The sequence below is a fragment of the Salminus brasiliensis genome, chromosome 17 (assembly GCF_030463535.1).
Source record: "Salminus brasiliensis chromosome 17, fSalBra1.hap2, whole genome shotgun sequence".
NCBI lineage: Eukaryota > Metazoa > Chordata > Actinopteri > Characiformes > Bryconidae > Salminus > Salminus brasiliensis.
The window spans coordinates 36,137,089-36,161,861 of NC_132894.1; the positions used below are offsets into that span (position 1 = coordinate 36,137,089).

General features: G+C 43.0%; 1 protein-coding gene across 1 annotated transcript in view; it reads left to right on the forward strand.

Annotated features, from left to right (window-relative positions):
* The window catches only part of mapk8ip1b (mitogen-activated protein kinase 8 interacting protein 1b), a 42,544-nt gene extending 19,615 nt beyond the window's left edge, over nt 1-22,929 (forward strand). Inside the window, exons 3-12 of the mRNA XM_072660563.1 lie at nt 4,556-4,789; nt 8,851-8,932; nt 12,206-13,150; nt 16,499-16,574; nt 16,927-17,099; nt 17,276-17,385; nt 18,375-18,491; nt 19,129-19,199; nt 19,795-19,893; nt 20,191-22,929. Coding sequence (XP_072516664.1) covers nt 4,556-4,789; nt 8,851-8,932; nt 12,206-13,150; nt 16,499-16,574; nt 16,927-17,099; nt 17,276-17,385; nt 18,375-18,491; nt 19,129-19,199; nt 19,795-19,893; nt 20,191-20,263 — 1,980 coding nt within the window. The 3' untranslated portion in view covers nt 20,264-22,929. The remainder of the gene's footprint in view (nt 1-4,555; nt 4,790-8,850; nt 8,933-12,205; nt 13,151-16,498; nt 16,575-16,926; nt 17,100-17,275; nt 17,386-18,374; nt 18,492-19,128; nt 19,200-19,794; nt 19,894-20,190) is intronic.
* The last annotated feature ends 1,844 nt before the right edge of the window (nt 22,930-24,773 follow it).

Genomic DNA, 24,773 nt, shown 5'->3' on the forward strand with positions numbered 1-24,773 from the left:
TTTCTGAATATTTTAGCGGCTGTTTGTTCAGTGAATGTCCGTAATGAAGAATTTACAGGAGAAGCGCCGGCTGTCGCTGTTTGTAGACGTTGTGTTTGTCTGAATGATTGATGATCAGCCTGTCGCTGTGTTTGATGTGAAGGAAGAGCCGTATAATTACTAATCTACGGTCATATTACCGCTCAGACAGAGCACTGCCCAACACACCTTGAACTATTCATGAGGACGTTTTACACTTTTTGACGTACAAACAAACCTGCCCATACTGAATGGAGATCAAATAAAATAATAATAATATTTGATATATATATATATACAAGTTGATATAGTGCATTCTCAACCCATAAAAATAAATATAAACATATGCTGCCATATCTACTCTTGGTAAACATGCTAACTCAGCACTAGCATGGGCCTGCTAGCCAGACAGCTTGCCTTTTTGAGGTAGTGCATTGTGGATGTTGAGGGGTGTTTAGGTTCATTATTGTCCTGCTGTAGAAACTCCTCCTCTTTTCATCTTTCAGCTTTTTATTGAAATTTGATTGAATCCGTTCCTCTCTCCCAGTGAAATGTTCCCTGTGCCACAGTTATGATAATAAACGTGTGTGCGTGAGATGCTGGTGCAGGGCTGGAGTGTGTGTGTGTGTGTGTGAGATGCTGGTGCAGGGCTGGAGTGTGTGTGTGTGTGTGTGTGTGTGTGTGTGTGTGTGTGTGTGTGAGATGCTGGTGCAGGGCTGGAGTGTGTGTGTGTGTGTGTGTGTGAGATGCTGGTGCAGGGCTGGAGTGTGTGTGTGTGTGAGATGCTGGTGCAGGGCTGGAGTGTATGTGTGAGTGTGTGTGTGTGTGTGTGTGTGTGTGTGTGTGAGTGTGTGTGTGAGATGCTGGTGCAGGGCTTGAGTGTGTGTGTGTGAGTGTGAGATGCTGGTGCAGGGCTGGAGTGTGTGTGTGTGTGTGTGTATGTGTGTGTGTGTGTGTGTGTGTGTGTGTGTATGTGTGTGTGTGTGAGTGTAGGGCAGCATTAATCTCTTCTAACAGCCTGATTATGAGGCTTTATGTGACCCTGCACCTTCTGCTGAGGTGAAATTTGAGTGTGTGTGTGTGTGTGTGTATGTATTTGTGTGTGTGTGTGTGTTTGTGTGTGTGAAGGGGTCACAGTCCTCGAGCTGTGTCTTTCAGTCCCATCTCCAGTCAGTTGCCTAGCAACAGTGCCAAGGCTCTTAAAGGGACAGCACATGAATACAGCTGAAGAGCGAGAGAGAGAGAGAGAGAGAGAGAGAGAGAGGGGAGAGTGACATAGAGATAGGGAAGGAGAGAGAATGTGGGTAAGATGAGAAGAGAGAGAAAAATAAAGAGAGAGAGAGGGAGAGAGGGTAAGAGAGAGGGTAAGAGAGAGGGTAAGAGAAATGGTGAGAGGCGGAGACAGAGCGAGGGATGGAGAAAGAGAAAGGGAGGGGGGATAGAAGAGAGAGCGTGGGATAGTATAGGAGAGAGAGAGAGACAGGGAGGCTGAGATAGTGGTAGAGAGAGAGAGAGAGAGAGATATGATTGTATTCAGCGACTAGAGTGTTAGTGAGGTCAGGATGTTGGATGATGATCTCCACCTCACCTCATCATCCCAAAAGTACTGGATGGAGCTCCACCACCATCCATCATTCCAGAGAACACAGTTCTTCCACTGCTCCACAGCTCCTCAATGCTGGGGGGCTTTATACCCCTCTAGCCCACGCCTGGCATTAGGCAGCATGGTGCTGATCTGCTCCAGAGAGTTCTACTGTATTGACTGTATATATATATATATATATATATGTATCTGTACCCACACACATCCCTCAGGCTGACCGAGTGTGTGTGATAATAAGGGCTGGGGGCTGTACTGAACCCTGTGTTTCAGGGCTGATGTTCAGTACATGTTGATCTCCGAGTCTGTCTGCGGGGCTGCTGGAGGAGGTTAACCCCAGCTCTGCCTGATTCAGACTGATTAGTGTGAACTGAATACAAATGTACTGTTCCCCCCCCCCCTGCTCCAGTCAGGGGGAATAAAGAGGAGGGATGGGCTGGACTCGTGCCCAGGCTGATTTATTTCAAAGGCTTGTTATTCAGGAAACATGAGTACAGTGTGAATGCGGCGTGTGGAGCTCTGCAGGAGCGAGCATATATACAGTGTTCAGAACTTTAGACACCTAATCCCGTTATACTAGTGAGATCTTGTTGGTGAGCTAGAAGAACAGAGCTCGGTTCCTCCAGGGTTCTCCTGGATGTTTTTTTCCCTGTAAAACGTACCTGTAATTAACTCTATATAACATTAGAATAAACCCAAATAAACATAAAGGCAGTGGTCAGTGAGAGTGTCTACCTGTAATTAACTCTATATAACATTAGAATAAACCCAAATAAACATAAAGTCAGTGGTCAGTGAGAGCGTCTACCTGTAATTAACTCTATATAACATTAGAATAAACCCAAATAAACATAAAGTCAGTGGTCAGTAAGAGTGTCTACCTGTAATTAACTCTATATAACATTAGAATAAACCATATAAACATAAACGCAGTGGTCAGTGAGTATCCCCATAAGGATTGGGTTGTCCCAAAGTTTGTAGACGCCTGCTCTTCAGCGTTCCTCCTGAAATCAAGGGTATCATCAAGGGTTTGTCCCAGGAGTAACAGCCTCTACTCATCTGGAAAAGGCTTTGCACTAGATGTTGGAACATTGCTGAAGGAGTATTTGATGGCATTCAGCCCAAAAAGAGTGAGAGCAACAATGAGGTCAGGTTCTGATGTTGGATGATTAGTTTTATAACTGCTTCTCTTCCCAAAAGTACTGGATGGAGCTCCACCACCATCGTTCCACTGTTCTTCCACTGCTCCACAGCTCAGTGCTGAGGGGGGTTTATACCCCTCTAGCCCCTGCTCTGCTTTGGACGTGGTCATGTGCTCATGGTTGCTTGAGAGTGTCCCATTCTATTGGTCAGTGCATTAGAAGGGCGTCCAAATACTTTTGATAGTAATGTGTGATTTATTGTTGTTGGCAGGGTTGCCAAATGTTCAGAGCTACTCGAACTAAATTGTCTTACAGGCTTAACACACACACACACACACACACACACACACACACACACACACACACAACCTGACGTCACATGATCTCAGTGGGGACCAAGCAGCACCGACACGTGTCACATCTAATCTAGAACGAAAATCACTGTCCCGCTGCTCAGAGTGGACACACTCCTTAGATAAGCAGTCCTAACTGTGTGTGTATGTGTGTGTGTGTGTGTGTGTGTGTGTGACTGAGTACAGTCATGTGAGTAACCAGGGGAATCCCATGCTAAATAAGGCATTAGGTGCTGCCCCATTGCCCTCTGGGATTGAAATCATGCTGAGCTTACGCTCACACCACACACACACACACACACACACACACACACACACACACACACACACACACTAAAACACAAAATGTTTAATACATGAAACAAAACCCTTAAATCTAGTCGTTATCTGTGGGTCTGGTTGCTATAGATACAGGATACAGCTCACACAGCTCTCTCTATACCTCTCTCTCCCCTTACCCCTCTCTCTCTCTCTCTCTTTCCCCTTACCCCTCTCTCTCTCTCTCTCCCCTTACCCCTCTCTCTCTCTCTCTCTTTCCCCTTACCCCTCTCTCTCTCTCTCCCCTTACCCCTCTCTCTCTCTCTCTCTCTCTCTCATTTTCATGCTTTCCATTCTCTCTGCCTCTCTCTCCCCCACTGAGTCTCTCTCTCTCTCTCTCTCTCTCTCTTTCCCCTTACCCCTCTCTCTCTCTCTCTCTCTCTCTCATTTTCATGCTTTCCATTCTCTCTGCCTCTCTCTCCCCCACTGAGTCTCTCTCTCTCTCTCTCTCTCTCTGTCTCTCTCTCTTTCTCTCTTGAGTTCATTATCAGTTCATTACAAATCAGTACATTCTATTTCATTTCAGTTGAATTACTTTCAGTTTGCTTCAGTTAATTTCATTTAATTAATTTAAATTTAATTCAGTTTAATTCAGTTTAATTCTGTTTAGTTCAACTCAGTTCAATTGAATTCAGATAATTTAATTACAGTTTCATTTATTTTTATTTCATTTAATTGGAAAACAAAAATAAATAAAATAAATGTATACACTTATTGTTTATTAGGAATTGAAAGCAGTTGAAAAAAAAAACAATTAAGGAAAAAACAAGTTCAGTTCAATTCAGATTCTGAAAAAAACATTGATTTTGGTGAATAACGAACAGATTAACGAAGAAACAAGAAAAGAATGGGTTTACAAAATAAACAAAAATAAATTAATTATATTTAAGAACATTTGTTATTTTTTAATGATTTGGGTTCAGTTTAATTTAGTTGAGTTTTGGGTTTTAAGATCAATTAAAAATATTTAATATAAAAATACTGAGGACTAAATTAGAAACAGTATTAGTGTTAGTGTCTGTGTTCCCTCTCTCTCTCTCTCTCTCTCTCTCTCTCTCTCTCTCTCTCTCTCTGAACACCCGCCTCCTCTCTGACTCACTCCTCTCTCCTCCAATCCGCTGCAGGTTCAGATGAAGCGAGCGTGCGGAGGATTGTGTGGCGGAGTGTGTGGCGGAGTGTGTGGAGCAGTGGGGCTGGTCCAGGCTGATCTGGAGCAGCTCGAGCCCATCGACTCCGGCGGAGACGTGCAGGAGCCCCGACCACCTGCCAGGGACCCCGCCAAGCTCGTTACCATGGATACGTACCGGCCCAAACGACCCACCACCCTCAACCTGTTCCCACAGGTGCCCCGCACACAGGTAACACAGACAGTGTGTGTGTGTGTGTTTTGTATGTATATGTGTTTGTGTGTGTGTGTAGTCATGTGTGTGTGTGTGTGTGTGGTCATTGTTCTCTGAGCTGTGCTGCTTGGGAGTCTTAATAAAACTGACATGCCCTCATATCTGTCACTGTCTTCAGGCTGGTGTGTTTGACTCCAGTATAAAAATAGCGCAGCGTGTGTGTGTGTGCCTGTTTGTGTGTGTGTGTGTGTGTGTGCCTGTTTGTGTGTGTGTGTGTCCAGTCACATCAGTGCGCTGAAGCTACCGGTTCCCCAGTGAATAATATCTAGACAGAATGCTATTTAATCTCCACTTTGAAGAACATCAAGCCAGTTCTTCTACCAGTTCTTGAAGCTCCTGACGCTCACTGCACTCAGGAGCTGTGGAAATCTGCTCTGTGGAGTGACGAACATCTGGACATCTGATAGACCAGTCTGGGTTTGGTGAATGCCAGGAGAACATCATCTGCCTGACTGCACTGTGCCAGCTGTAAAGTTTGGTGGAGGTGGGATAATGCTGTGGGGTTGGTCTGGAAGGCCCTCTTCTATTCCAGCATGACTGACTGTTCCCCAGAGCACAAAGCAACTCCATAAAGGCCTGGTTGGTGTGAAAGAACTTGACTGGCTCACACAGAGCCCTGACCTCAACCCCATCCAGCACCTTCAGGATGAAGTAGATGAACAGAGATTACGAGCCAAACTCTCTTGTCCAACATCACCGTCTGACCTCACAAATGCTCTCACAAACATTCTCACAGACACGCTGTGATGTCCCAATACTTTTGTCCATGTAGCGTATATATGTGTGTGTGTGTGTGTGTGTGTGTGTGTTGGAGATGTCATGTCATGTAGGAATTCAGAGGAGCTCATTGCAGTAATTGGCTGCTGGAGGGTCAGTGGGCTTCTCGGCTGTATCAGTGATCAACGTGGCGATGGAGGAGCCTTCAGTCCTCGTGATCTTAGTGTGACATGACAGGCTATCGCAATGCAAACATACACACACACACACACACACACACACACTCTCTCACAATGGGTCTCATTGTGTTCCAGATACTGTCGCAGGCTGCTGCATTGTTTGCTGTGAGCTGATGTCATTTAGGGCCGTGTTGATTTCAGGGCTTTAATAACACAGTAACATTAAGGTTCTTCATTCTTTGGGCAATGCCATAGAGGAACCCCTTTTGGTTCTGTAAAAGAACCATGAAAGAACCCTGTTTGGGAGAGTAAAACCTTTTTAAGTGGGTAAAGAACCTTTACATCCGCTTCTTAAAAGGGTCTTCACCCCTGCATCTCTTTAAAGGATGTTTTTGATGGATTCAAAGGTTCTCCTGTGGCAACTTAAAGAACCCTTTGTAGCACCTTTATTTTTAGAGTGTAGCTCTACTCTAGAGGGAATGTAGTGTGAACAAAGAGCTCCAGCATCTTAAAGGTGGAAATTAAGTCATGATGATGATGATGATGATGATGATGATGATGGCATCACTGAGGGTTCTCAGTATTTGAGGAACCTAGCTGTTAGATTCTCCCAGATCAACCTTAGGCTCTTTTAAATGTGTCTGTTGTAAGCCCTGGAGCTGCCTTGTTCCAATAAGAGGAACCTTTACATACACTATATGGGCAAAAGTATTGGGACACTTGCTCATTCCCAATTTCTTCTGAAATCAAGGAGCTTTAGCGACCTAAACTCTTCTCAGAACTCTGGTAGAACAGTGTCTCAGGCATCAGGCAGCGTCTTCATCACCATTAGGTGAAGAACTTTCTGTGAGGAGCTTTTATTAGAGCTTCAGACGTCTGCTTCCCTTCACCTCCACTGTAGAACTCCAGCTCTGACTGCTGGGGGAGGTTATCTAGAACCGAGTGTTTCACAGCAAACCCAGCAAACCCACCACTCTTACTGACTCATCACATTTGAACCATTTATTTATATAGAAATTTGGAAATTTGGTGAAACTCCCCTTTAGAAAACTAGAATGGGACCAGTCAGACGTCCCACTAATAACACAGTCTTCAGAGCGCCCACCGACCTGCTGGGAAAATATCAACAACCTAATTACTCCCTTACTGTAGAAGAACAGTCTGTATTGTTCCAACCGGAGCAGACTGAGGACGGCGGGGAGTTTTGGGTTGTCGTGATCTGAACAGTCATAAAGCTTTTTTTTTCTAAGGTGATGCAGAAGCCAAGTGTGCTAATCTGTCTAATAATCTGTCTAATAATCTGTCTAAATGCAGTGAAATGAGGCTGAATAGTAATCCCTCTTACATTCAACACACACTAATACACCTGTAACACTGTGTGTGTGTGTGTGTGTGTGTGTGTGTGTGTGTGTGTGTGTGTTGTACATGCATGATGACACTACAGCTGCCTCGTTGTCACACACCCACGCGACTCACTTTTCAACGTCATAGATACTGTTGCCATAGGGATGGACCACTGTCTCCATCATTATTGGCACCAATGAGAGTGAGTCAGCTCAGAGTGAAGAAGAGGCAGGGAGAAGCCTTTTGAACACACACTCTCACACACACACACACTCTCACACACACACAGACTAATGTGTGCATGTGTGTAACCTAACCCTGACCATAACCTTTTTTTGAGGTTTTCATGGAAAATCAATTTCCTTGTGGTCATAAGTCCCCACACCTACACACTCTTCATGTTTTCATCAAACCAGAGGGATTTGGACCCCACAAAGACATAAAAACACACACAGTCTCCTCTCTTGTGTGTTTATCTCCTTTTTCTCTTCAGCAAGTATACTCATCTGCTTCTGCAGTGCCCGAGTGTTGATTCAGTGTGTTGACTCAGTGCTGTGCCTGTGTGTGTGTATGAGTGTGTGTATACAGTGTGTGTGTGTGAGCGCATTAGTCAGTGGTCATTTAGCATCAGCTCAGCGCCGTACTATATACCATAACACGTCAACACGACAGTGAGAAAGGAAAAAGAACCAATTAATATACAATATGTCCAAAAATGTGTGGACACCCCTTCATACTAGTGAATTCAGCTGCATGCCAGGGCGCTCAGAGATCGTGTAATCTCCTAAAAAAAGCGCTGATCAATAAAGCAGTGATTCCCTAGAGCAGCCGTGGTCACATGACCTTAAGGTCACCGTGCCCTCTAGCAGGGGCTAGAGGGGTATAAAGCCCCCCAGCGTTGAGCTGTGGAAGAACTGTGTTGAAGTGTCCAACTCTGTTGTGGTTAAATCCTCACAGCAATGTTTGGAAATCTAGTGTTATGATATTTTTTGATATATGATGTATAAAGAAAATATAAAATCATAAAAGGGAGGGCACTTTTGGACCATTTAGGGTCCAAAGGGGGCAGGGCTATGTATTATAATGACTACATATGGAATAAGAGGTGGGGATTAAATTTGGGTTTTAGCCAAACTGTTCATTTAACCACGGTCTCTCTGTGTGTGTGTGTGTGTGTGTGTGTGTGTGTGTGTGTGTGTGTGTGAAGGGTGGTATTTTTGGTGGCTGAAGGCCAGAATGGTGGGGGAGGCCTTAGGTCTGAACTGGGCTGTGGGTGACAGGGGGCAGTGTGAGCCTATGTGGGCCAAACAAGCCAACAATTACCCCTCTGTTGTGGGCACAGAGGGTGGGGGTGGGAGAGAGAGAGAGAGAGAGTCCAGTTGCTTTTGCATGCCATTCACACAGCCAAAGGGACAATAGCCAAGAACACAGGCTCTGTGTGTGTGTGTGTGTTTGTGTGTGTGAGAGAGAGAGAGAGAGAGAGAAAGAGAGAGAGCTCCTGAGTTCACACACTTGGAGAAATGTCTGAGCATTTCTGTCTCTTTAACTGTCTGAGTTTCAGTTATTACCACTGACTGAATCCACTGACTGTACTCTCTCTCTCTCTCTCTCTCTCTCTCTCTCTCTCTCTCTCTCTCTCTCTCTCTCTCTCTCTCGCTCTCTCTCGCTCTCTCTCTCTCTCTCTCTCTCTCTCTCTCTCTCTCTCTCGCTCTCTCTCTCTCTCTCTCTCTCTCTCTCTCTCTCGCTCTCTCTCCCTCTCTCTCTCGCTCTCTACTGCAGGACACGTTGAACAATAACTCGTTGGGGAAGAAATACAGCTGGCAGGAGAAAGTCTCTCATTCATCCTCTCCTCTGAAAACAGGTGAGTTTCTTCCTATCAGAGCCTTGCAGTAGATATACACATCTAATGATAATTATCTAATTACCATCACTAATAAAACACTAATATTAGAATAATCACTAATAATAACACTCCTACAGAAAGTGGTGGAGGTTCTCCATCACTGTGTTCGTCATTAGAACATCTCCAGAGTTCTCCTCATGGAGTCTAGTGTTATTTAGAGTTCTCCTCAGATCAACACCTGGTTTGGTGGTAAATCAGGGCTTAATGATGGTAAATCAGGTGAGCTGCTGCTGCTGCTGCTGCTGCTGCTGATGGAGTTGAACACATCCTCCACGCTGTGCTGGCTGGACTGGGGTTCGTCCAGGAGAACCCTGGAGGAACCAAGCTCTGTTCTTCAGACTAGCTCACCGACAAGATCTCACTACTTTCTTTCTTCAGAATGAGAAGCTCTTGTTTCTCCTTTTTACTGGATTTATGTGTTTAGCTGCATCTGTTCTGATGAGATCTGGAGCTTCTGCAGTAGAACCCTCTCACTGCTGAGAGACGGGGGTACAGTGATGAGGTTAGGGGACTAAAACTAAACTAAACAGGACTGTATATGTGCAGAATATATGTATATATGTTATATCCTTATATGGTGTGTGGTTGGTGTAGGCCTTGAGTCTAGATCTGCTGCAGCTCAAATGGACTGGGCACCTGCTCCAATAAATGATAGGCCACGCCCAGACGTTTTGCAGAAAGATCTAATCAGCTTACAAAAGTATGAAAATCGGCTCTGTTAGAGAGGGTCATCCAATGTATAATACCAAATCTCATCACGTTTGACCAATCAGAGCGAGTTCTACAGCATTTCTGTCGTCATATTTAAAAGTGAATTATTAGGTGTTAATTGAGTTATTTAATTATTATTTAATATTAAAAGTCTACAGTGTAAAAGGCTGTGTTTATAATCTGCTGTATTTCTGTGAGTGCTGACCAGAATCAGACGTTTGCGGTGTAATATGTGGTCCAGTTGATTCCAGAGCAGTGTGAGGGATTTGGTTGGTGAGCTGGACTCACTCGCTCGTCCTGTTATCCTGGGGGACAATAGAGGTCCAGCCATGGTCGGCTGGTGAATCAGCAGGGTTTCACTCGCTTACAAAAACCATCTGCGTGAGTAACACCAAACCCAGCCACGCAGCCGCTCGGGACAATGGCTGTGGACCGGTCAGTCTGCTGGGGTTTTATTGGCTTGCTGTTTTCCACTGTATTAGTGTGTGTTAGTGTAGCGTGTGTTAGACCTGTGTCAAGGGTGCTGGGGGTCGGTACTGAGGGGCATAAAGAGAGAAAGTTCTCCCGTTTTCCAGCCTGTGCGGAATGTAATTAGCAGGGTAATCCCACTGGTCAGTACAGAGGATTCGCCGCTTCAGTGATTTTACTGTCCAGTGATTTGGTGACTCTGGGAACTGGGACAAAGTCAGCATGTGAGTGTCATCTTTACTCTCGCAGTGGATTAATATAGTTAAAGATATTTACACACAGTAATATAAACATAGCACTGTGAGAAAAGGTGTGTATGTGTTTTATAACCAGTGCAGGTTGGGTTTGTGTCCAGCAGATTCTAGCACATATATATATATATATATACAACATGGTAGTGCTTATTTGTAATAAAACAATATAAAAAACTTTTTTTTATTATTATTGTGAGGTATATTTAAAAGTATAAAGTGTGGTGTGTGTAATCTTTTTTTCTATTTTTTAATAGATGCTCCTTAATACTCATCCAGAGTGAGCCAGTGCAGAACTGGATCACTGTAGACCAATCAGAGCATGTTTTAATTTGTTGTTTTTTGTGTTACATGTACTTAGCATCTGTTGCTATTAATCACATTGCTAATTGCCATATATATATATATATATATATATATATATATATATATATAGAGAGAGAGATAGATAGATAAAAGTATTTGGACGCCTGTTCATTCATCTTTTTATCTGAAATCAAGGGTATTAATTAATTTATTATCCTGCTTTTGTTGGAGTAACTGTCTCTACTGTCCAGATAAGAAGTCGTCTGCTAGAATTTGGAGGAGAATTGCTGTGAGGATTTGATTGCATTAAGCGACAAGAGCATTAGTGAGGTCAGGAGGTTGGATAATCCACCACCCCACCTCATTATCCCCAACTTCCCAACTCATCCCAAAAGTATACCATAAGTGCCAGTATGTTCATGATGTTGATCTGCTCCAGGGAGTCCTATTCTATTGGCAGTACTTCTTCTCTACAGGCACTAGACACGCTGTGTGTGTGTATTTGTACATCTGTGTCAGCAATTAGTGCAGCTTAAAGTAGCTGAATGCATTCATTAGAACGTGTGTGTGGGGGGTATATATATATATATACACACGGTTAGGTGAGGACAGTGTGAAATGTGTAGTGTGTGTCTCGTCAGTCAGCGCCGTATTCAGCTGGAATAGCGGATTATGACACAGCTATTAAAGGATTAGTTTGCTGGAAAATTCCATTTACACAGCCCCCCTCGTCCCTCCTCCCCCAAACCTGGCAGATCATCCAAGACATGTTTGGTGTCTGACATGTGTCTTTATGTCTGAACTGGAGCGTGTGATCTGTAAAACTGCACAATCTGGCAGGAGTACTGAAGAGCATTCAGTTAGCACAATGCTAACAGTTTAGCATCCTTATAATAACCTTTTATCAGGGTTTATGATTCTGTTACGTCTTAATGAGCATTGTGTTTTTGTCTGGTTTCTCTTGAATGTATGTTCATTTTGGGTAGGAGGATCCTTCACAGGCATTAAAGGAGCAGTTTGAGAAAAAAAAATAATGAACATGATTGATCACGTCCTCTCTAGTGGCTCTTTACGGCTTTCATTGCTAGTCAAGCAAAAACGGACTGCCATGTACTTACCCAGCCCGTATATTGTGGAAATGCCTCACAGACCTAGCATGCATGCTGAAATTAGAGTGGTACAGCAGTCCTGCAGCTCTCAGGAGTGTTTCAGCCAATCAGAGTAGAGCTAATTTACATATATCAGTCTGTTTAATTTAATTCAGGATAAAGAGAGGTATATGTGCAAATAAATTAAGACTGTTTTGGAACATAAACACTATACCTGACCCTTGGACAAAATAAAGTACAAGAAAAATATCGCATATGGGCCCTTTAATGTTCGGTGGAGCCGTGTTTATGTTTTGATGGAGATTAAAATCTGTTTATTTTCAGTAAATTTACTTTGTTTTTGTGTTTCTGTGTTTGTGTGTGTGTGTGTGTGTGTGTGTGTTTAGGTGAACTGACCCCTCCTCATGAACACATCTGTCTGAGTGACGAGGATAAGCTCCAGACCCACACCAAAGACTGCGGCACTTCCACAGACACGCCCATCAGAAGACCCTCCTCTTCCAAAAAGAGCCACGCCCCTGCTCCGCCAGTGGCTCCGCCTCCAGCCCCACCCTGCAAGGCCCCTCCAGGAGGAGGGGAGGCGGGGCACCGCGATCGCATTCGTTACCACACAGACGTACGTCTGGAACCAACAGAGGAGATTTATCTGACCCCAGTCCAGCGTAGCACTGAGGCGCTAGAGCCGGACAGGCCGATACCAGCTCAGTCTGGCCACATGTCTGTGAGCTCAGACAACGAGGGTCCACCTCCTTACCAGCCCCCGTTGTATGAACAGTTGAATCCAGCCATCAGTGAGGTAGAGGAGGAAATGCCTCCACCTTCATACGCCTCCTGCATAGCAGCTTCAGCAGCTCTGGACCTTAGCAGCAGAACAACTAATGGAGAAACCAAGGAGCTTGACCTTAGTGACCTCAGCTACGGAGAAGGAGGTGCTGGAGAAGCTTGTGCCCAGAACTACAGAGACTCCGGGATTTGCCGGACTTCCATGAGCAGCTCTGAGGCCAGTGGGCTGTCATACGACTCAGTCAAATACACACTGGTGGTGGACGAGGACGCTCAGCTGGAGCTGGTCAGTTTGAGACAGTGTTACCATGGTTACAGCGACGACAGCGATTCGGCTACGGTTTACGACAACTGCGTTTCATCGCCGTACGAATCGGCGCTCGGAGAGGAGTTCGAGGAAGATGAGGAGGAGGAGGTTGGGGCTGGAGTGGGCGTTGTCAGGCGGGAAGCCACAGCCTGCCTATCAGAAGACTCCACCCCTGAGGCGGACATACCGTTTTCAAGGAAGTTCCTCAACGTGTTCATGAATGGACGCTCACGCTCTTCCAGTAGGTGCCAACTCTTATTGATAATGCTGGAAGCTAATGCTAAATACTTTCAACACTTTCACAGGATTACACAGTTTTAGGTTAAATGTGTGTAATGTGTAAATCGCCAAAATTATATATGGGTAGAGAGATGGGTATAGTGTAAATAGTCAGGGAGGGTCATGAGTATGAGAATGGATTGGTATAGTTATGGATGTTTATGGTATAGATGGGTATGGAAGGTATGGATGGTTAGGGTATGGATGGGTTTGGTTATAGACATTTATGGTATAGATGGGTATATTATAGATGGTTATGGTATAGATGGTTATGGTATGGATGGTTATGGTGTGGTTGGTTATGGTATAGATGGGTATATTATAGATGGTTATGGTTTGGATGGTTATGGTATAGATGGGTATATTATAGATGGTTATGGTATAGATGGTTATGGTGTGGACGGTTATGGTGTGGATGGTTATGGTGTGGACGGTTATGGTATAGATGGGTATATTATAGATGGTTATGGTATAGATGGTTATGGTATAGATGGGTATATATTATAGATGGTTATGGTATAGATGGTTATGGTATAGATGGGTATATATTATAGATGGTTATGGTATGGATAGGTATGGTATAGATGGGTATATTATAGATGGTTATGGTTTGGATGGTTCTGGTATAGATGGGTATATTATAGATGGTTATGGTTTGGATGGTTATGGTATAGATGGGTATATTATAGATGGTTATGGTGTGGTTGGTTATGGTATAGATGGGTATATTATAGATGGTTATGGTGTGGTTGGTTATGGTATAGATGGGTATATATTATAGATGGTTATGGTATAGATGGGTATATTATAGATGGTTATGGTGTGGTTGGTTATGGTATAGATGGGTATATTATAGATGGTTATGGTGTGGTTGGTTATGGTATAGATGGGTATATATTATAGATGGTTATGGTATAGATGGGTATATTATAGATGGTTATGGTGTGGTTGGTTATGGTATAGATGGGTATATTATAGATGGTTATGGTGTGGTTGGTTATGGTATAGATGGGTATATTATAGATGGTTATGGTATAGATGATTATGGTGTGGACGTTTATGGTATGGATAGGTGTGAATCTGACTTTGTGATATTAGCTGTGTTTTTCTTGTGTGGCAGTTGTGTTGTTTTTTTATTATAGGTTACTTTAAACATTTACTTTTAAATGCTCATTTTAAATTGAAAACAAAATCAATAAAACATTTTTAAAGCAGTAGTTTTGAAGCAGTATCAGACAATACTCTCAAAACTTTATTATCAGAACTGTTCAAGATCTACAGCTTTTTTTATTTACTTAATCTGGTGCTTGAAAAAATGATATTTCTGACCTGAGCCTTGAATTTAAGCTGATTTGTTGAAATCGAATCAAGTGAAATCGAATTTTCGCTTTCGAGGTACAAGACAATTGGTGTCTTTAAAGATCTAATTAAAACCCCCTTAGCTTTCTGAGAATCAGCAGCGTGTGATAATTGAATGATTCACTTTTCAGCGCTGACCCTCAAAACTGAGAGCAGGGGGCCTGCCGGGAGTCCAGCGTTCTTACTAACACAGTCAGCTCTGGACGGAGGAGACGCTCAGTCATAGCTTGGCTTGCCCTCCTGCCCCCGGCGTAGTTAATCAGCCAGGAAATGTTTTATAATATAATACGTTTGCTTCTTTAGTTTCTATAGTTAGCATCGTAGCGATTGAAGAGTACACCCCCACAGTTAGCTAGCATTGTGCAAACTGCTTATCTAAACCCAAAAGCACCAAAACAGGGATCTTCTGAAACATGGAATCTCTACGTTTCCCCATTCTTATAGAGAACAGTGTGTCGTCCTGCACCACAGCTTATACCTCACCAGTTAGCATGGCGCTACCTGCATGTGTAAATCCTCACACACCTTCCTATAGACTTGTTTATGTGGTTTCTGACACTGTTTGACCTTCTGTTATCTAGAACATTAACTGAAGTATCTATTTTTTGCTATATGACGTAATTTGACTCATGGGAAGTGTCTGTATCTAGGCATGCAGTTAGCACTATGCTAACTGGTGAGGTATACGCTTCGAGTACTCGTCAGGCACATTCATTTCCTACTGAAATCTCTTTAAGAAGCTGAAGAAAAGGACTGAAAGTGTCTCGTCTACAGAAGCTGACTTGGACAGAAATACTGCTGCAGTTCTACGGGACACTCAATTCCCCTGAAACCCAGAGATAAGCTGGAGGACAGGGGCCAGGTTTTCGGACCTTTGTTGGGATTAGATACTCACACATACACTGAACGTGACATTTTGGTGGGCTAGCTCATATCTCTGCTCGCTCTAAGCCTCCTGTAGACGACAAATGCATGAAGTGTTTGGTAGTTGAGAACAGATGCAGTCCCGGTTCTGCAGTGACCCGGTGGGTCCAGCATAATTACTGCAAAGAGCTTTCGACTCAGTGCTAAACTCTAAACACGTTTCCATTACAGTGGTATCACTCATGTTCATCCCATTTAATGACATGACCAGCTTGCCTTATTTCCAAAAATAGTGACACTTTATATAAATATTGTTTTATAAATATTTATTATACGTATTGTTTTTTATTAATACTTTATCAAAGACAATAAGACAAAGAAGCAAAGACATTTAGCTAATTATTAGGCCCTTAAGTGACTGCTGATACTGCGCAATACATAATAAAGCTAATAACTAGAGGCAAATGTTTTTTATTTATTCATTTTTATTTATATATGTATGTATTTATTTATTGTTTATTTACAGTTTTCTCCCCAATGTAGCTTAACCAATTAACGCACCCACTCGTTAGGATTCCCCTTTTCCCTGCAATGCTTTTAACGCTAGGAGGATGAAGACTAGCCCATTCCTTTAGTACATATGACGTATGTATCTCAGTCAATGTGCTCAGAGGATCCCACCTCTGATACACCAGCCAACAGACGCCTGTGCCGGCCAGCATCGCAATGGGAGTGATGAGGGCAGAGAGCGCCATCTACCCACCCAGAGAACAGGGCCAGTTGTGCTCTCTCAGGCTCCGGCTGCTGATGGCAAAGCAGCATAGCACTGCTGAGGCACTCAGAGCCCCGGCAGACGTTTTTTATTATAATAATGAAACGGTTAAGATCTGCACGAACCCAGAACAACCAGATATAATCTGATTTTACTTTCCTGCATAATATTCTTGCATTTCCTGCATATTTGTACAGCAGGGTTTATTTATCTGCTGTTACAAATGAATTGTTGTGAATCTAACAGTTCTTATGTGTCATTTGCTCCCATTGTTTACAGTCTTGGTTGATGTTGTGTGTTTGTGTCTGGCTGCAGGTGCAGAATCTTTCGGTTTGTTCTCCTGCGTTATTAATGGAGAAGAGAGAGATCAGAGCCACAGGGCTGTGTACAGGTGAGACAAGGGCGAGGCCTGAGGCCTGAAGCTTCACATCATTCATCGTTCAATTTTTTCATTATTCAGTGTTTGAAATGAGCACATTCAGAGTGGGGTTCGTTAATCTCACTCGTTAGTCACACCACTGTGAACATTTCTGACACTGAATGACTCTGTTTACATCATAATTATTTAAATATGTAAAGAATTATAATTTAAAAGAACTATTAATATCCATTAGACGTAATGGTTTCTGTGAGGGAGCTTTTATAAGTTCAGACGTCTTTGTTCCATTCACCAGTGTGTGACAGATATTCATGTGAGATGTGACTAACACTTGGCTTTGCCCTGTGGCGTGTCCTGTTTCTAGATTCGTCCCTCGGCATGAGGATGAGTTGGAGCTGGAGGTGGACGATCCCCTGCTGGTGGAGGTGCAGGCGGAGGATTACTGGTATGAGGGCTATAACATGCGGACGGGAGCAAGAGGAATATTCCCTGCGTACTACGCCATCGAGGTCACCAAGGAGCCAGAGCAGATTAAAGGTGAAAAAAGATTAGAAAACATATAGTCCTGCATCCACATTCCCCCTGAATGTCTCTGGATGATTGGAATTATTATCATTAAAATGTGGCAATTAATATTGTAATAATGACCCAAAAATGTAGTTACTTGTACTTGTAATCAGACTTCTTCATAGCTGTAATTTCTCCTCTTTTAGTCACAGTGCGAAGCGTGGACTGGGTGGAGAGATACAGACTGAAATTCCTTGGCTCTGTTCAAGTGCCCTATCACAAAGGAAACGATGTGCTGTGTGCAGCCATGCAGAAGGTTTGTACCGAGCTCACACTGGAGCGAAATACTGTAGTGGGGAAAAACACTGGTACATCCATACAGTACCAAGCTCCTAACCCACCATCACATCTACAGTACACTCCTGACTGACCCACCATCACATCTACAGTACACTCCTGACCCACCATCACATCTACAGTACACTCCTGACTGACCCACCATCACATCTACAGTACACTCCTGACTGACCCACCATCACATCTACAGTACACTCCTGACCACCATCACATCTACAGTACACTCCTGACTGACCCACCATCACATCTACAGTACACTCCTGACCCACCATCACATCTACAGTACACTCCTGACTGACCCACCATCACATCTACAGTACACTCCTGACCCACCATCACATCTACAGTACACTCCTGACCCACCATCACATCTACAGTACACTCCTGACTGACCCACCATCACATCTACAGTACACTCCTGACCCACCATCACATCTACAGTACACTCCTGACCCACCTGGGGGTCTTAGTTACAGTAGCAGTGTGTAAAACTACCTCCACCATGTTTGGAAGCTGTTCTTTAGCCTGGCTTGTGCTCACTGTGACAAGTTGATCTGATTCAAAAACTGTGCTCCGTCACGCCACCTAGAGGAGATTCAGATAATACAGGGGTGAATTCCTATAGGGACTTATGATGTTATGGGAACATGAGAAGATGACCAAAAGCATGTTCTACTGGAACCAGTTTAATAAAATGTCATGTTACATTTTACCCTGTATTTGTGCCCCACTCTCACCTATAGGGTTATTGGTTTCTTTGTAAAGTGGTGATCTGATAATAATTTGAATAATTTAATAATAGAATTCAAATGTCGGAGAAGAAACAGAGAATTTCCAGCAGGAGACGCAGTGCAGAAATCACTGTGTTTCAAAAAGCTGCACAGAAATTCAGACCCAGGAAAAGCTCCTCTCTTTTCTTACTGTAAATCTTGTTGTATTTGGCTCCAGATTGCCACCAACAGAAGAATGACGCTGCACTATAATCCTCCCTCGTCCTGCATTCTGGAAATCAACATGAAAGGAGTGAAGCTGGTGGTGCAGGATGATTATACAGCCTACGATACAGTAAGAAGACACACACACACACACACACACACGCACACACTCATTTTCCTGTACTTTTATGATACAAGTGCATCCTGTTTCTCATTGCTGTGTTCAAATATGATCCAGTTGTAAGAGGAGGATATAACAGAAATACATATTCTAAACTGTTTATAAAGCAAGACATGATTTCCCTTTAACCAACCAGGCAGCATTAGTGGCCTCTAGGGGCCGATTTGGATATTGCAGGTGAATGTGATCTCATTAACAGTCTTAGCCACATATTTACTACATTTAATACAAATTACAATTCAGTAAATAAATATTGAAAAATTGTGTGCTGAATAGAAATAGAAATAAAATGTGCTGAAAAATTCCAACATATCATTTAAACAGGGGCGCCCAAACATTTGCACAGCACTGTACACTGCAAGATCAAACATTTAAACGCTTGACCCCTCCTGTTCCTCAAGTATCTGTTGTGACGTTATGTATCATTATGGATAATGAAACAATTCTTGAAGGATTGTCACAGTGATTTAGTGTCTTCATCACACATATGTGATGATCAGTGGCAGCAGATACGTGTTCTAATCAGATCTTTCTGTGTGTGTGTGTGTGTGTGTGTGTGTGTGTGTGTGTGTGTGTGTGGTTACAGGACAGTCAGGGCAGTCACTTCTTCCAGCTGAAGAACATCTCCTTTTGCGGCTACCATCCCAAAAACAGCAAGTACGGCTGCACAGCCAGGCACAAACACACCCCAGATTAAACACACCCCAGATTAAACACACCCTGGATTAAACACACCCCAGATTAAACACACCCCAGATTAAACACACCCTGGATTAAACACACCCCAGATTAAACACACCCCAGATTAAACACACTCCGGTTTAAACACACCCTGGATTAAACACACCCCAATTTAAACACACTCCGGTTTAAACACACCCTGGATTAAACACACCCCAATTTAAACACACTCCAGATTAAACACACCCTGGATTAAACACACCCCAGATTAAACACACCCCAGATTAAACACACCCCAATTTAAACACACTCTGGTTTAAACACACCCCAGATTAAACACACCCCAGATTAAACACACCCTGGTTTAAACACACCCCAGATTAAACACACCCCAGATTAAACACACCCCAGATTAAACACACCCTGGATTAAACACACCCCAGATTAAACACACCCCAGATTAAACACACCCTGGTTTAAACACACCCCAGATTAAACACACCCCAGATTAAACACACCCCAGATTAACGAGTGAACGGAGGACGCACATTTACCTCTCGTCTCTCCACAGATACTTTGGCTTCATCACGAAACACCCGGCGGATCAGAGGTTTGCCTGCCATGTCTTCGTCTCTGAAAACTCCACCAAGCACCTTGCAGAAGCTGTAGGGTGAGTACTGAGAGCACGTCACAGGGTGGTTGAACCTCTTGGCGGAACAGTGACCTTCTATTTTCATTTATTTTAAATATTATTTTAAGCTTGTGTAATTCTTCATTCAGCAAGAATCGCTTTGAGCTGCTATATGTGGAATCTTTAGCAGATAGACATCAACCTATTGGCCCCATGCCTAATGTGTACGTTCATGCTAACTGGTATACATAAGCTTTCATTGCTTGTGAGCTACATTAGCTTTGATTACACAGACAAAGCTGTAACGTTAATAAATAACCCTTTCTTCTCCCGCAGGAAAGCGTTCCAGCTGTATTATAAAGAGTTTGTGGAGGTCTCATGCCCGACAGAGGACATTTACCTGGAATAACCCCATGCTGCCCTCTAGTGGCTGTGTACAGATGTACAGCGATGTGTAATAACTATGTTGCATGACGGACGAGCCTAAACATAATCCAAACACTAATATATCAGAACATGGAGAGCGGCGGCTGCTTTGCAGAGCGAAAGGAGAGGTAAATAAGGTCCTGCAGCTCAGATATTGAACTGGCCACGAAGACCTAATCTACTGATGGAGGTTCAGTATCTTCTCAGAGTAAAAAAAAGCGATGTTTTACAGCTTTTGGCTCCTTTAAGCTTTTGGAAGGCGCTGCAGAGAGAGCCGTATGTATTTGAACGTGGACCAAGAAGGCCATCTAATCAGCAGTCGCTGAGGGATTCGTCTGTGCGGGTGTTTACACTGTAAAATAAAGCGTACCCTCATTCTGCAGCACCCTGCTACTAGACCAGCTCTCTGAACAGTGTGGTTGAGTTGAAAACACAGAAGCCTTCTCACCTCCTCATCTGGTGTCTCACCGTCTCCGCAGTGTTCTAGATACTACAGTGCTAAAGCGCACAGTATAGATAACACCCTTGCTAGCTCCTACATTGTGCTGACCTGGTCATGGTGGTGTGCACCAACACTGCTGGACGATTTGGGGACGCCTAGCTTTTCAAATGTGCCATTTTAGTTGATAGTGTGCAGTAACCTTTATCAGGTTGGGTGTTCCTCACTAGGGGGCGCTGTTAACACTCAATTCATATGAAAATGAGGACAAATGACATCACTGTGCTTAAACAAAACACAGTACAGTAGCTATTTATCACAAATAATAAAATAAATAAAACATAATCAACAGATATCAGTTCAGAGTGTGTACCACTACACACTCACACACAGGTGATTTCACCGCAGTGTTTTAAAGTATCTGAGAGCTGAATGGTCAGAGAGGTCAGTCAGACTGAATTATAAGATATCAAACACACTATAAAATGGCCATTTTTTAAAATATATATATATAAATAAATAAATCAGGCCAAATTTTCTCTTCATATACATAATCTACTAAATACAACATGATTTTATCACTTTTATTCAATATACATAACAATGCATTAATGTAAATCCACCTATTGACACTGTGTGTCCGTGTCATATTGTTTATTTATTTATTTTAATAAAAAGGTTTACAGATATATCCCTATTATATTTCCTATCAATAAACCTTAATAAGCATCGAGATCATTAATATTAAACATTCTGAAAAGCTGAGAGTCCCCAAATATTCCTCCAGGCAGTGGACATGAGGTTATAAACTATATAAAGCAAGAGAGGTCTCAGTAAGGCCCAGCGGTTCTGTTCTGGACTCTACTGACCCGGTCCTGTAGTATCAGCTATGGCAACTCTTCAGCTTCACACATCTAGACAGCCTGCATTTAACTTGGACTTGGACTGTGAATGTGTCTCACGTGCAAAAGTTTGGAATCACTGCTTGATCCAAAGTGGAAAACTGTTCTGATCCGCTCCAGTGGATCGAGGCCAATCCAGATGTATGGATGGGGTATTGGCTGTTTTAGGGTTCGATCGGTTTCCGATCCTTTGTTTTTTGTCGCTGAGATGAGCTGCAGAGGTGAGGAACGTTCTCAGAGGACAACAGAGCGGTTCAGAGTCTGCAGTGTGGAACCGTTCTATAGTGGAACATCAACACCTGTAACATCTGCAGTCACAGACGGTTAAAAAGCGATAAATAAATATAGAAAGATGTAACAATATAGATGATATAATATTAATAAATTAAAAAATACATAATAATAAAGAGTCAATAAAGAATACAATATAATGATTCATAAACAAAATGATCAATATCTCAGGCGATTCCAAACTTTTGAACGGCAGCATAGCCTTTCTGAAGGTTTCAGTTGAGTGCACTATTTTTCCAAAAGTTTGTAGACAGTGTTTCTTCAGAAATCAATGGCATTAGTCGGGAGTTTGTCCCTCTTAACTGCAGTAACAGCCTTTTACAGGCTTTACACCAGATATTTGAACATTGCTGTGAGCAGGAATTTGATTGCATTCAGCCCCACGAGAGTGAGAGCATCAGTGAGGTCAGGTTCTGATGTTGGATGAGTAGTTCCATCACTCCAACTCATCCCAAAAGTACTGGATGGAGCACCATCATAACTTCCACTGCTCCACAGCTCAATGCTGGGGGGGGGGGGCTTTATTAGGCAGCATGGTGACCTTAGTGTCAGGTGATTTTATTGGAGAATACACTGTATCAGCCACCTTAAAGCAGCTGAACTTGTTCATTAGAAGGGCTGTCCGGATACTTTTGGACATATAGTGTGCGTATGAGTGAAGGGAAATGGGAAGCACAACAACAAGAGTCACCAGTGTCTTTCCTATAGTGCCTCCTTTTCTAGCAGTAGTCTAGCTCTCATTTTTATTTTCCAACGTTTAGCTTAACCACTGGTCACCACAAGAGGGAGTGGTTTTGGGACGACCGGGTTTACAGTGGTGTAAATATTCCAAGAGGACGTATGAGATTCCTTGGCTTTAAAATGGACTATCCTTACATGGTGATTATAACATCTTAATGATGATGATGATCTGTAACAGTGTATTGTTCTATGAACTGTGAACTGAAGCAGCAGAGTAAATCCTGTAACACTGGATTCCTGGATACTGATGCATTAAAACTGCTCTGGGACCTTTCAGTTTGGAGAGCTTTTCCCAACACCTTCACTGCATCCATCATACATTAGAGCATCACTTTGCTTTGGGCGACCAATGAAGTGGAATTCCTGTGAATGAGATGTAAACACACTCAGAGTCGGGTTCTGTGTGAAACTGGGCTTCACTGTAGAGAAACTGACCCACTCTGATCTCTGTACAGTGGAGGTGAATGGAAGCAGGTGTCAGTCGCCATGACTACACCACTGATACAGCCCATAATTTATCTCCTATCCAAACCCACCAGTGTAGCTACACGAGTCTTCTGAGTTTTATATGGAGTGATGATGATGATGATGATGATGATGATGATGAAGGTAAAATAGTGGAGAATCTGAACTAATGCAGTTTTCTTTAGGGACTACTTTCTGTAGCCGCACTACACCCTGCAGCATGTATCCCTCCACCATTTTAATGATCTGATTTTAAAAGCAGGTTCTAGAGCCGAACTCTTCTCAGAACTCTGGTAGAACCGTGTCTCAGGCATCAGGCAGCGTCTTCATCACCATTAGGTGAAGAACTTTCTGTGAGGAGCTTTTATTAGAGCTTCAGACGTCTGCTTCCCTTCACCTCCACTGTAGAACCACAGCTCTGACTGGGGGAGCTTATCTAGAACCTCCACTGTAGAACCACAGCTCTGACTCTACAATGGAGGGTTCACACCAAACCTCTATCAGAAATATATACATTTTGGTGGAATTCCCCTTTAAATGTTCCCAAATACGATTTTTATCAACATGGCCTCCACTACCATCCAGCCTCTCCCAGCACTGCTCTGCACATCATGTTATGTACAATACAAAATACACTGCCTGCCAAAAGTTTCACCTTGTCTAAAATTGCCCAGTTTTCATTGTTATTTTCATCAGCCTTATTTTCACCTTTACTCCCTAAATCAGATTTACCATCATTCCAGAGAACACAGTTCCTCCACTGCTCCACAGCTCAATGCTGGGGGGCTTTATACCCCTCTAGCCCACGCCTGGCATTGACATTGGGCACGGTGATGTTAGGGTCACGCCATCACGGCTGCTCTAGAGCGTCCTGTTCTATTGGCCTGTGCTTTTCTATGGAGATTATACAGTATATGGTCACTGTCCAGTGAAAAACATGTATCTCCAAACTGGTGACTTTACAGGAGAGTGCCAAAATAAGAGGGGTAAAATAAGAGTTTATTCCAAGGAATTCAGAGCATTTCTATTGGTCCATTTATCCAGAAGGATTTCTGTATTAGACAAAAATGAAGATATTTTTGATTGGACAGCAGCAGTATAAGCTTTATTGGCCACCTTAAAGGAGCACAACTCCCTCATTAGAAGCACTGTTCAGATACTTTTTTGGACATATAGTGTGTATATGAGTAAAGGGAAATGGGACGCACAACAACAACATCTGGATTATTAATTATCTATATTATAATTGGATTATTAATAAATCATGAGCTGATAAAACAGGACAAATATCCACCCTGATTTACTCCCGTTACACACCGCATAGCCTTCATACCCGCCAATCATCGTTATCCATGTGGGCGTCCCTCTGCAGGACCATCTCAGAGACTCTCAATCTCATAATCAGACGTCCATCTATTGCTCATGTGTGGAGAATAACTCAGGACAGTGTGGCAGTCTGTCACTGTTGGTTTGGGCTTGTCCACCTCATTACTGCAGTAGCAATAAAACCTCCCATTAAATGAGTGAATAAACCTCCTGATGTTTCTCCTGAAGGTTTGGTTGTTGGGTTTTCCTTACTCTGGTCATATCCCGCGGTGTATTATGTGTTTATGATGGAATATGTATTTCTGTAGCTTCTCAGGTAACCTTAAACC